The sequence below is a fragment of the Lagopus muta genome, chromosome 1 (genome assembly GCF_023343835.1).
Source record: "Lagopus muta isolate bLagMut1 chromosome 1, bLagMut1 primary, whole genome shotgun sequence".
Taxonomy (NCBI): domain Eukaryota; kingdom Metazoa; phylum Chordata; class Aves; order Galliformes; family Phasianidae; genus Lagopus; species Lagopus muta.
In genome coordinates, this window is record NC_064433.1 from 146015464 (window position 1) to 146027873 (window position 12410).

General features: G+C 36.2%; 1 protein-coding gene across 1 annotated transcript in view; it reads right to left on the bottom strand.

The window, feature by feature from the left end:
• Nucleotides 1-10959: 10959 nt before the first annotated feature.
• Nucleotides 10960-12410, bottom strand: part of GPC5 (glypican 5) — a gene marked incomplete at its 5' end in the record, with an annotated part of 595457 nt that continues 594006 nt past the window's right edge. The window contains 1 exon segment of the mRNA XM_048963011.1: nt 10960-11117. Within this exon segment, the coding sequence (XP_048818968.1) occupies nt 10960-11117 (158 nt within the window).

A 12410-nucleotide genomic window follows, 5' to 3' on the forward strand; every position in this document is an offset into this window, starting at 1 on the left:
CTGTATCTCACATTCTCTAATTCTAACTCATTTTCCTTCTCAGAATCAGACCAAGTACACTCAAACAAAACTGATTTTTCTAGGAAAATAATCAGTAAATTCAAAATGATTCAGTAGTAGCTTAAGAAAATATTTGTATTTTCAACCCCAGAGGAAACTAAGGAAAGAAGAGAGAAAGAAGTTGCTATCAAGCTATTCCAGCAACTGTTCTATTTTCTCAGGATTTTTTAATAAAGAAAATTGTTAACAGTATAAGCTTTTTTAAAGTAGGGAGGATAACAAGACCTGAGCAGAAGTTATATTGGAATCTTCTCAAGAGGTATGGTCTTTTGCATTTGCAGCTTCCTGTGAGGTAGATGCAGATGCAGTTGTATTATGTGTGAAATACACAGAAAGTTAAACATTTCTTACCATATATCAGTGATGCAAAAACAATTGGACAATTTATCAGTGTTTGTTTATTACTGTTTCAAAGAATCCCAAGTGTTAAAGTGAAAAATGAAAATTACTTTAGAATATTAATAGTGTTCTTTATAAAATTTCACATTTCTACAAACTCCTTGTCTGGAAGATCTAAATATACACTGGAATTGCTATCGATTTAAACTATGTCCCTAGTCTCACCTTCTTCTGATAATTTCTGAACCTGTCATGCTAGCTTGTATTGCAGAAACATACATTTACATATGCTTTTCAGATTAGAATTAATGATTTAAATCATGTTAGATAAAGCGGCATTTTTCTTTTATCTGTACATAAGTGGATAGTAATTGAGATTCAAGGTATGGCATGATATTTTGTGAATACAATTTCAAAACTCTTAAGAGGTAGAATCTAGACTTGGCCTGAATTTCTGGTGGTGTATAAGGCCAGTAAGTATTCAAATTCCCTGGGAAGCTAATGCAGGAAAGTAAATGCTTTAGAAGGTATTTTGCTTCTATGAATAATAGTTTGAGTGAATTAGCTGGATCAAATCCTACGATAAAAGTGATATTTACCTCTTTGAACTACATGTATTGAGTTTTAGACAGTCTAGAACTACCCTGTTCCTTGGCAGAAGAGACATACATGGCTATAGATGCCTTTTTTCAATATGAAAGAAATCACTTTTTATGGTGTTCTATTGATCATGAGGACTCAATTCAGCTGGCCACAATCATCTTTTGCCTTTTGGGATGCTCTAGGACATCTGCTGGGAGCTGGTAGAAATAATGCATAATATGTTTGAAAAAGCCCCTGCCTCTATGTTGTACCAGGAAGGGGCAGGCATCTCAGAGGATCTCAGTATAATTGCATAACTTTGGAGCACAATACTGCTATCGCTGGCAAACATCCATTAGCTTTGTACTGAGTTTTCAAGGCCTCTAGGCCAAAGCTCATCAGTCTTGTTCAGTCTCTTCTTGATCTTCCTGCAGCTTTGTTTTGGTTGGTTGATCTGTGGCAGCATCTTTTTTTCCTAGTTGGCCAGGTAGCTACAGCAAATTTACTTCACTTTCATTTATCCTCATATGAGACAATGATTGTTTTATACAGGCAGCAGTAATAAGCAGTTATTCTACATAAAATATTTATGATTTTAGCACAATGATATAATGGAGAGATATAGAGACTTAGTACAACAGCAGGAGACTTGAGAACCATAGATGCAGGATGTGGAATAGAGGAGACCAGGAGCAGAACAATAAAAGGACATGAGGATTGTCCTGGAGACCCCAGGGCTATAAAACACTCATCTGTGGCTAGTTAAGGAAATGAAGACCAAAAACTGGACAAAAAAAAAAAAAGGTAAAAAAGAGAACCAATAGGTTGCATCTAGCCATATGTAGTAAATGAATGATGAACAGTGGAAAGGTGAGCATAAAATTAGAAAAAATAAATGTATGTATTACAATTTATTTATCTTATTACACTTATTTATACTTTTTCTGTATAAAAATAGCTAGGTAATAGGTAATTATGCTTTATTTCCTTTTCTGTAGTAATTAAATCTAGATTGATAATGATTACTGAATTAGATTGTTAGAATATTAATAATATTTACAGTAAATTCTTAGCTTTATATATATGCCACATTTCCTCTTTGTAAGCAAAACATTGAATGTAAAAATAAGAACCTATGTTTAAACAGCTGCACTCATATGGAGTGCAGAAGACAGTGAAGTAGTGAGACTTTAGGTTCTGTATACATAAGCTCAAATTACTTTTCCTATCTACTTAGAAAAAGAGGTCAGTCTAAAGAAATGTTATATTATTTTAGTCAGTGGGTTTGTGTTGTTTCGCAGGATTTGAAATTGCATGGATACTTACAGTCACAAACAATCTTCTGTAAAGGTGATCTCTTGTGGTTTTATTCATAATGACATAATGATATAGCTAATGTGATAGAGTGTAGGAAAATTTTTGCCTAATAAAAGTATGCCTCAACGTTTCTCCTGGAAGTTTCATTATCAGCATCTGTTCTAAGTCTAAAAAGTAGTAGAATTTTCATGGCAAAAGACTGAGATCAAAGACAGTAAGACAATATGTCAAAATACCTCTTTTAACCAAATGTTAGCTTGTAAGCGTGCTTACGTACTTGAGCACTAGTAGTTTCCTCTTATGCTTGTTATTCAGATTACAAAAAATGCTAAGATTTTAAACTCCAAATTATGTATTTAATAGAATTCACACTATAAATTTTTGTTTGCTAAATTAAATTTTTATTTGTCACACTGCACTTATAAACATTTTGAAACAGCAAAATACAAATTGCTATTACCTCTAATGTTGTGATGCCCTTCTAAAAGCAATATTATGGTGTTAAATGCATTAGTTCAGTTTTGCACACAGTTGGTACAAAGCCAAGCTATGCTCGCAGTTGTATCTGTGGAATTCAGTATTTACATATATGTATAAAAGAAAAACTTGGCACAAGTACTGCTTAGCAGACCTTCTGATGCTCTGACAATACAAATACATGACAAGCAATATTTATTCCTCAGGATCATGTTGCCCTTTTGTCAGTGATCTGGTATCATGTATATTGTTTTAGGTGATTAAACTTCTGATCTTTCGAGAAATAAGAAATGTAAAAGATAAGTATTTTAGAAATGCTTCTGTCTGTCGAAAACCAGCAATGTCAACAGACTTGAAATATGTTTTACAGCAAATACAAAGGAGTTGCCTATATTGTATATGTAGAGTAAATAGGAAGAAAACAGGAAAGAACATTTTCCTACTCTACAGTACCAATTACCTACAGATATAGATACAAGGGACAAAGAAAGATAATTGACTCAGGCAAAGATATACTGATGCATATTTTGGGCAGTATGTTTTAGCCAACTGACTAGAAATAGATCTGTTATAATCACTCATGTGGAGTGTATATGAATAAAATCAGACAGGTTTGATTTTTTTAATGCTCACATTCTGTTTTAGATCACAGATAGATTCTGAAATAAGAATTTGAAGAGTAACTGTGTAAGCATTTTTTTCTATTTGTAGTTATGCTAATGAAAATCAATGTAAAAATGTTTTGATGTACCTAATACTGAGTTCACTTGCTAAAAATGTGCCATTGTTTGTCAAAATGCAAGGTGAATTGGATCAAGGGGATCCTTTGAGTACTCTGAGCTGTTCCACTATGTGGTTCTGTAAACTCTTTACCAGCATGAATGGGAGAATGTGGCACAAAGAGAAACTGGAAATTCAGAAGCCATAATTGAGAAAAAGTTCTGTTTGACTTTCATTCAAGTCTAACAATTGAGTTAGAATGCCTGACAGACTTTGGAGAGAAACAGCTGTAAGACTTAAATTAGGCATACACAGCAAGTGATCTTAGCATAGACCCGTGCATTCTAAGGGGTGATGAGATAAATTGATCAAGTCCTCCCAACAACAGAAGCTCTGCATGTTCTTCAGTGTACGCTGATAAAAGAGCTTCATGGGATGCCAGGTATACTATGTCTAGAATTTCACATCTGCAAGTTACAAAATAGATTATTGGTAAATTTTTCAACAGTCGGACAAGCAGGCTTTGTGTGCTAGAATTTTTGTTTGTGCATCACCAGTAAGGAAGAAATGGGAGCCAGAACATTATTAACAACTTGCTGAGCTTTCCTGGGGCAGAATCTTTTTTTTTCTTTTTTTTCTTTTTTTCCTTGGGAATACTTAATCTTTTTAGCCTAATATGGTCAGAAATAATTTATTATTATTATTTTTTTTTAATATCATCCCTATTATTATCAGTTGTGAGTCAGAACACACAGAAAAAGGCATAATTTTCTGGATAGGATTCACACTTACACAATTCTTCCAGATTAGAAATTAGCTTTAAAAAGTGTAAGTAGAGTTAACGTAATTGTTTATCTTAATAGGTATTTCTAAGATGATGAAAATATATGAAAATATGAACATGAATTATGAAAATATTAAGTCTAATCTTAAATCTTAGGAAAATCTAAAACCTTCTATAGTTCGAACACAAGTGTTATCTGAAGAAACATAAAATTACAGATGTAGAGAAATTAGCACATTTATGTCTCTCTCCAGCCTGTTACATGCTCATCTTTTACTAGTCACTGAATGAACGATACTCATTTTCTAAGGATATAAATGCCTTTAATTCTCTTTAACCAACCACACTCAGGAAAGCTGTCACATTAAAATGTCTATTTCAGTTGGTAGGACATTAGTTATGAGAAAAACTGTACTTCAATACTTTTTTTGTTGTCTGGTATGATATACATTTAAACATACAGGCACATATAAAGAATTTATTTTTAAAAGAGGAGAAATATCTCAATCTTACCAAATAAAAATATCAGGGATTTTTGAAATGATGTATTTTTTAAATTATTCTTATATTCTACTAGTTTTTTTCCAAATAACTGAAATTTCCTCTGAGGAACTATTCCTTATGAATATCTCACCTCCTGCTCACTGCTATTTTTTACTGTACTGAAACTAGATGCACAACTTTATTGGTGATATTCATTGCAATTTTAGTATAAACACCATTTGAATGCTATCTCAGTGATTGAATGTTAAGTAAAGCACTGATATTTTTTAACCACATCAACTGTATATAAAAATATTCAATGCAACCCCAATTACCTTATTTGACAGAAGTTTTCTGAGATACGGAGAAGTTTCAGACTGTTAAAATGGCTGAGAGGAAATAAAAAAAGCACTCAGAGCAACCTAGACCCAAATGCCACTTCTCAGGTCACCTGAGGAGTTCAGCAGCCAGTCTGTGCTGTTGAGAATAGCTTCTGCATCCCAAGAAAGACTGGCTCATATCTATATTGTGTGCTGTCTACTATTTTGTAATGATAGAGATCTTTTAACTATTGTATTGTCATGATGTCCAGCTTAGGGTTTTTTTTATTTCTTTATTTTTTTTATTTTCACCTTTTGGCTTCCCTGTTATACATTTCATTTTTCTATTCATTGCTTACCAATGACTATTCTTCATTTTGTAGTTGGCTTTAATGCAGACAGTGTTTCAGGTATTTCTTTTGTTGTTTGCCCATTTGTTTATGCGCTTGTTCTATATCTGCCAAGATTGGAGCTACAACCATGCTCTGACAGGTTCTTGTACAGTTGTCTCCCTTGCAAGGTAATCTTGAGAAACATCAACAAACAGTCTTGGTTTCCTGTAAGGCAAGTTCTTTATGATGTATTAAGTATAATGAAAGAAATGCGATGGAGCCTGGATGACCAATCTAGGCAATGATATAGAGTGTGTGGTGGTGCCTAGAGATGAGTGGGATAAGAGGAATGGGGGCAATGGGGTCATTTAGGGAATTCCAGATTTACCTCAGTTGCATTCCTATCAGCTGTAGTCGTCCCAAAATCTAGACTGCCTACATATTTCTGGAAAGGAGAGACATAGTTTTCCACTCCAGAAGAAATCTTAGCAATTATTTTGTATAAGTGCATTGTAAGAAATAAGGGGAACAATCTGTGAACAAACTGAGAAGAAATACAGCCTAATAACTAACATGTGAAGAGGCCCTAGGATCTACTTGCTATCATTTGAAAACAAGGCTTGTATTTCTAAGTTGCTCTAGAAGGAACTGTAATATATTACTGTGTTATTCTATCAGTAGGCACTTGTATGACAAAATAAAGTGAGGAATGGAAACAAAGTCCTTTGGAATATAAATCTAATTCTGAGTAATAGGTATTAGATTAAAATTACCAGTGTCATAATTTCAGTATATGCTGAGATGATAAAACAGGTGAATTTGAAGGAATTATTTACAAAAACTGCAAAAGAAAAAAAAAATCTTCAAGTAAAGCATGGAACACATGCTTACTTATTATGTTTATCTGGGCATGGAATTGCTCTTGTGAATGTTCACTTGCATTCTGAATGTTATTTTTGTTCACCAGTATGTTACACTCTGTACACTAGTGACTAATACATGCACTTGCAAATAAAAATATTTACATATAGTCCTTTATATTCCTATCATATAATATTTATTGCTTTCTTCACTCAAGGAAGAGTTTTAAATTCAATATAAGTCCATAAAATACTATACATTTTTGTATTATTTTCTTTTGGCTTTAGTTTTATAGAGGATGTTAAAGGAGAAATAACTCCAAAATATTCTTAAATACTTTCTAGTTAAAATGACACAGGACTTAGTTATGGCAGTATAATCAAATCTTTTAACAGTAATTTATAATGTACTATTAGTACTGTGGAACATTCTAACTTGTGAATAAAGTGTAAGAACATGGAGGGGAATTCATACTTCAGATTTGTATTCATTTGTCACAATGTCAACTCAACCTGGCCGCTGGAGTGAAATGGAACAATAAACTCTTACAAATACAACAACAGAAAGAGTAGGACTAAGGAGAATCTCCATTCTTTACGGGGAGCGTGAGCACTGAGGATAAGGAAAAGACAGAGGTTCTGAATGCCTTCTTTACATTTGTCTTTAAAAGTCAGACCAGTTATCATCAGGGTACTCCATTCTCTGAGTGTAAACAGAACCCCCTGTGATTCAGGAGGACTCTACTAATCCAGCTGGACTGTCACAAGTCCATGGGGTCAGATGAGATTCATCTGAGAGTGCTGAGGGAACTGGCGGGAGTGATAGCCGAGTCACTTTCCATGACCTATTAGCACTCCTTGTTGATTGTTGAAGTCCCAGAAGACTGGAGACATGCCAGTGTGACTCCCATCTACAAGAAGGGTTGTAAGGAGGACCAGGGGAACTACAGGCCTGTTAGCCTTACCTCAGTGCCAGGGAAGATTATGGAGCAGATTGTCTTGAGGGAGATCACGTGCAATACAACCGGGGAATCAGTGCTAGCCAGCATGGGTTCACGAAGGGCAGGTCCTGCTTGACCAACCTGATCTCTTTCTATGATCTAGTGACCCATCTGGTGGATGAGGGAAAGGCTGTTGATGTGGTCTACCTAGACTTCAGCAAAGCCTTTGACACTGTCTCCCACAGTAGTCTCCTGCAGAAGCTGGCAGCCCGGGGCTTGAACAGGTACGCTCTCGGCTGGACAAGGAAGTAGCTACAGGGCTGGGCCCAGACAGTGATGGAGAACAGAGTTAAATTCAGCTGGTGACTGGTCATGAGTGGTGTTCCCCAGGGGTTGGTGCTAGGGCGCTTTCTTTTCAATATCTTTATTGATGACCTGGATGAGGGAACTGAGTGTATCCTCAGTAAGTTTGCAGATGACACGAAATTGGCTGGAAGTGTTGATCTGCCTGGGGGGTAGTAAGGCCCTATAGAGGGATCTGGACAAGCTGAATAGTTGTGCTGAAGCCAATGGGATGAGGTTCAACGAGACCAAATGCTGGGTCCTGCACTTTGGCCACAACAACCCCAGGCGATGCAACAGGCCTGGGGCAGAGTGGCTGGAACTGTGTAGAGGAAATGGACCTGGGGATATTGATTGATGCTTGGCTGAACATGAGCCAGCAGTGTGCCCAGGTGGCCAAGAAGGCCAACAGCATCCTGGCTTGCATCAGAAACAGTGTGGCCAGCTGGAACAGGGAAGTAATTGTCCCCCTGTACTCAGCACTGGTGAGGCTGCACCTCGAGCACTGTGTCCAGTTTTGGGCCCCTCACTGCAAGAAAGTCATTGAGGCCCTGGAGCATGTTCAAAGAAGGGTGATAAAGCTGGTGAGGCATCTGGAGTACAGGTCTTATGAGGAGTGGCTGAAGGAGCTGGGATTGTTCAGTCTGGAGAAGAGGCTCAAAGGAGACCTCGTTGCTCTCTATAACTACCTGGAGGGAGGTTGTAGTGAGCAGGAGATTAGCCTCTTCTCTTGTGTAACTAGTGATAGAACTACAGGGAATGACTTTGAGCTCCACCAGGGGAGATTCAGGCTGGACATTAGGAAATACTACTTCTCTGAAAGAGTGGTCGGGTGCTGGAATGGGCTGCTCAGGAAGGTGGTGGAGTTGCCGACCATGAAGGTGTTCAAGGAATGTTTGGATGTTGTGTTGAGGGACATAGTGTAGTGACAAGTATTGATGATAAGTGGATGGTTGGATTGGATGATCTTGTAGGTCTTTTCCAACATTGATATTTTTGTGATTGTGCGATGTCAGGCAGGTATCTCAGCTCCCAGTATTGCTGATGGAGAACTGATGTATGATTCACTTACACACACAATTGTCTGAATTGTCTGAATCTTTTTGGGATTTAGCATACTCAAGACTATCCAATCTAGCCACTAGCTGCCAAACCAGACAGCTTCCTTTTAAAGGAGCCTCTGGAATTTCATATAAATCCTTTTTCATTGTCAGCAGTTTACGGGCAGTTTCAGCCCATTCCATGACCAGCAGGGCAGAGGGATTTGTGAATCCACACCTCCAGAAAAGGGAAACGGAGGACCCTCAATAATTAAAAACAGCAGCAATGATCTGAGGAGAAACAAACTAATTTACTAAATTTGGAATTGGAATGAAAGATAACACACTAGAATACATCATAATATAATTAGAATTGGAGCTAATAAATCAAATAAAATTTTGAGAGAGTGTCCGAAATGTGGAAAGGCCTTACCATAATGCTGAGATGAGACATGCCGTCAGGTTGATCAGCAGGGAGGAGAGGCTGATGACTGAAAAGTGGCACACTGGATGACCTACTAAGGCCTTATATCTGTTACCCATGAGCAGAAATGATAACAGTACAGCAAAGTTTTCTGGGGAATGTAGTTCTTCTTCTCTTCCAGACAGTGCCCCGAACTGGAGCATTAACTCTTTAACTGGCAGTGCACTACATGATGTTATGATGTGTAATACCAATAACGAAAAATCATAAAACATGACAATCATATATATCAGTTTCACATATATCCAAGGATGCCTTGGATGTTTGAAGAAATCTCAGGTGCAATGCATCAGACTCTTTAGGGAAGGTGAATTTCTTTCTTAGGTGCCTGCTTTATTATATAGACATAAAAGCTGGGATATTTTAACATAGCACTGAATCCAAGCCTTTTTGTTATTTGCAGATAGAATGCAATTATATGCATTTATGCATATGTAGTGAAGTGCATGTATATATATATCTATTTTCTGTGTTAGGAAAAGTCATCCCTACCAGTAGTAGATGAGTTTACACTCTGGGGTGTTTTGTTCATTTTCCTTTTTGGAGAAAGAGAGAAGATTTTCTGTTTTACAGATTCTTACTTGAAAATAGGACTTTAAACATAAAACTCATAAAGTGCTAAGCAATTGTTTCATGATATCACTTTTACAGAGGGTTATGGTTAGCAGCATAAAGTTCATGTGGAGTCCAGTTTATCCAGGGGTTGGACTTCTTCAGTAATAAGACAGTGCAAAAGACTTTACTGTCAGCAAGTTCTCACAGAAACTACAGAAATGGGAAGAATGGCTGATATAACAAATAGTTGTTGCCATTCATAAGATGGAGAAATCTTCTGATAAAAACTTAATGAAGTTCAACAAAAGGAAATGCTAGTCCCGCATCTAGGGATGAATAATCCATGTATTTGTTGTACACTGATGCTGACTGGCTGGAAAGCAGCTTCATGAAGGACCTGGGAAAACAAGTTGAACGTGACCTAGCAACGTGGCCTGGCAGTAAAAACAACCAAAAGCCTCCTACACTGAATTACGAAAAACATTGGTAGCAGGTCAAAGGAAGTGATCTCTACTGAGCACTGAAGAGTCTACATCTGCAGTGCTGTATCCAGCTTTGCGTTTCCCAGGGGAAGAGAGGCATGGATATACTGGAGTGAGTTCTGCAATGAATCATTAAGATTTTTAAAAGATAGAAACACTTTTCATGCAAGGAGAGGCTGAGGGAATTGGGACAGTTCAGGCTGAGGAAGAAAAGCCTCACGATGTTCTTACCTGATATAAGGTATAAATACCTTAATATGAAGTGCAAAGAAAATGGGCCAGACTTGTTAGTGGTGCTTAGTGACAGGACAAGAGGCAATGGACAAGGCTGAAATGCACTAGCATTAAATGTAACATTTAAATGTAAAACAATCAAGAAAACATTTTTGCTGCAATGGTTTTAGCAATGGTACAAATGGCTCAAAAGTACTGTAGAATCTTCATTTTCAGAGACATTTAAGTATCAACTGGATTCTCTTGAGCAGAATTTCTACAAAATAACTCTAGAGTTTTCTCCAGATTATCTTCATGACTCCCTTCCACAATTCTATCTGTCATTCTGTGATCTTTTTGTAGAATTTGCTTTTAAGAGAAAGATTTTCATAGTCAACTTGTTTTTGACATAAAATGTTGTTAAAGGAAACATGATTGTTTATGACGATACAGGTGTAAAAAACTTACAAAAATATTATACAAACAACTTTGTTGATATTCAGGCCTAAAATCAGATAAGCTGATGTTACACAAGCTGTCATACATTTTACTAATCCTTTATTACAGAACTGTGAATGGGGATAAACAAATGGCAGTAAGACACACATTACAAGACAGAGGAAAACAGTTACCAGAGATTGAGAAATAGTGTTACCAAACTAATCAGCATAAATGTCATATAATCCACTATTGTTGTACAGCCTGTTCCAGTTGTATGTAAAGTGCTGGCATTGATGGTTTGATGGATTTGCTTTATGTCACTGAGGTTCGTCTTATCTGGCATCCCTGTTGAGACAAATAAGAAAAAACATTATGATGCATGCCTCTGTCAGTTCTGGCAACATGTTACAGCTAGAAAATGTGTGTGTTTCTTCAGCACATGTACTGTCACTGTTCAGCGTCTGATTCTCATGTTTCTGCCAAATTAAAAATCCTTTATGATTGCATCTACAAAGACACAATAAAGTATATGACTGTTAATCATTGAAGATATGTCAAAGGTCCACCAGCTATGAACAAAGAATTTCTTGTACAATATTCTCAACAAACATTTTCAAACCAAGATGAACAGTTTTGCAAGTTGCACAACAATTCACTACTTACATATTTCTAGGGTTTGAAGGGATAATAAAATAATTTCACATGACATTGGTTCTATCTAGATCACAATATTTTTCCAAATTAACATATACCTGATGCAAGAGGTACAGTAAATTATGTTTGTTGCTATATAAAAACCTCCCTTTTTGTGCAATTTGCCTGACTTCAAATAGGATTTTTTTTACTGAGTTCTGGGCAGAATAGTTTTACTTTTTGGACCAGGATAAAAAATTATCCAACTCAAAAGAGTGCTTTTTATGGAACAAAGACATAATCATCCATTGTATTTCCTGTACCTGTTTAAACAATCAAAAACCAAAAGTCTTGGAGACGCATCTAAATTTGGAAGTTTTATAAGGTCCTTACATTTGCTATTCGTACTGTTAGATTGTCTTACCCTATATAAAAATTTGTGGCATGCCACTGTCAATCAAAATTAACAAGTCTAAAGACAGTGTTATTACACGCAACAAATATTGACATTGTAATTACATTCATATAAAGCAATGTAGATATTTCTGTAATTAGGTCAATACATATATAATTAAGTAGGTAAACTCTACTATTGGAATGAAGCTCATCACTACTGAGCTGATATAGAATTTACAGTCTAAGTTCTTGCATTCATTGTTTAGGTACTTCTTTCTATTGTATCATTTGTAAAGATGAAAACTAGGCAACATCTTTTTGTTTTTGGGCTGTGATGAAGTATAAATATTTTAGTCATGGTGTTGTCCTCTGTTAAGCTAATTTAACAGAAGCTACAGAGAATCATCATTTTTGATGGGAACAACTTTTTCATTGCTTGAGTTATAAATACTCTTTTTTTCTAAAGGCAGCTTGAAAGCTGCTCTTTGTGAACCTGCTATATATACCCAAATATCCTCCTATCCTTCCTGTAGCTTTGAAAAAATACATTAAAGGAAGAGTCAGTTAAAGTCAATCATGTTGCCTGAAGAATCTGCTAGGATGAATTTA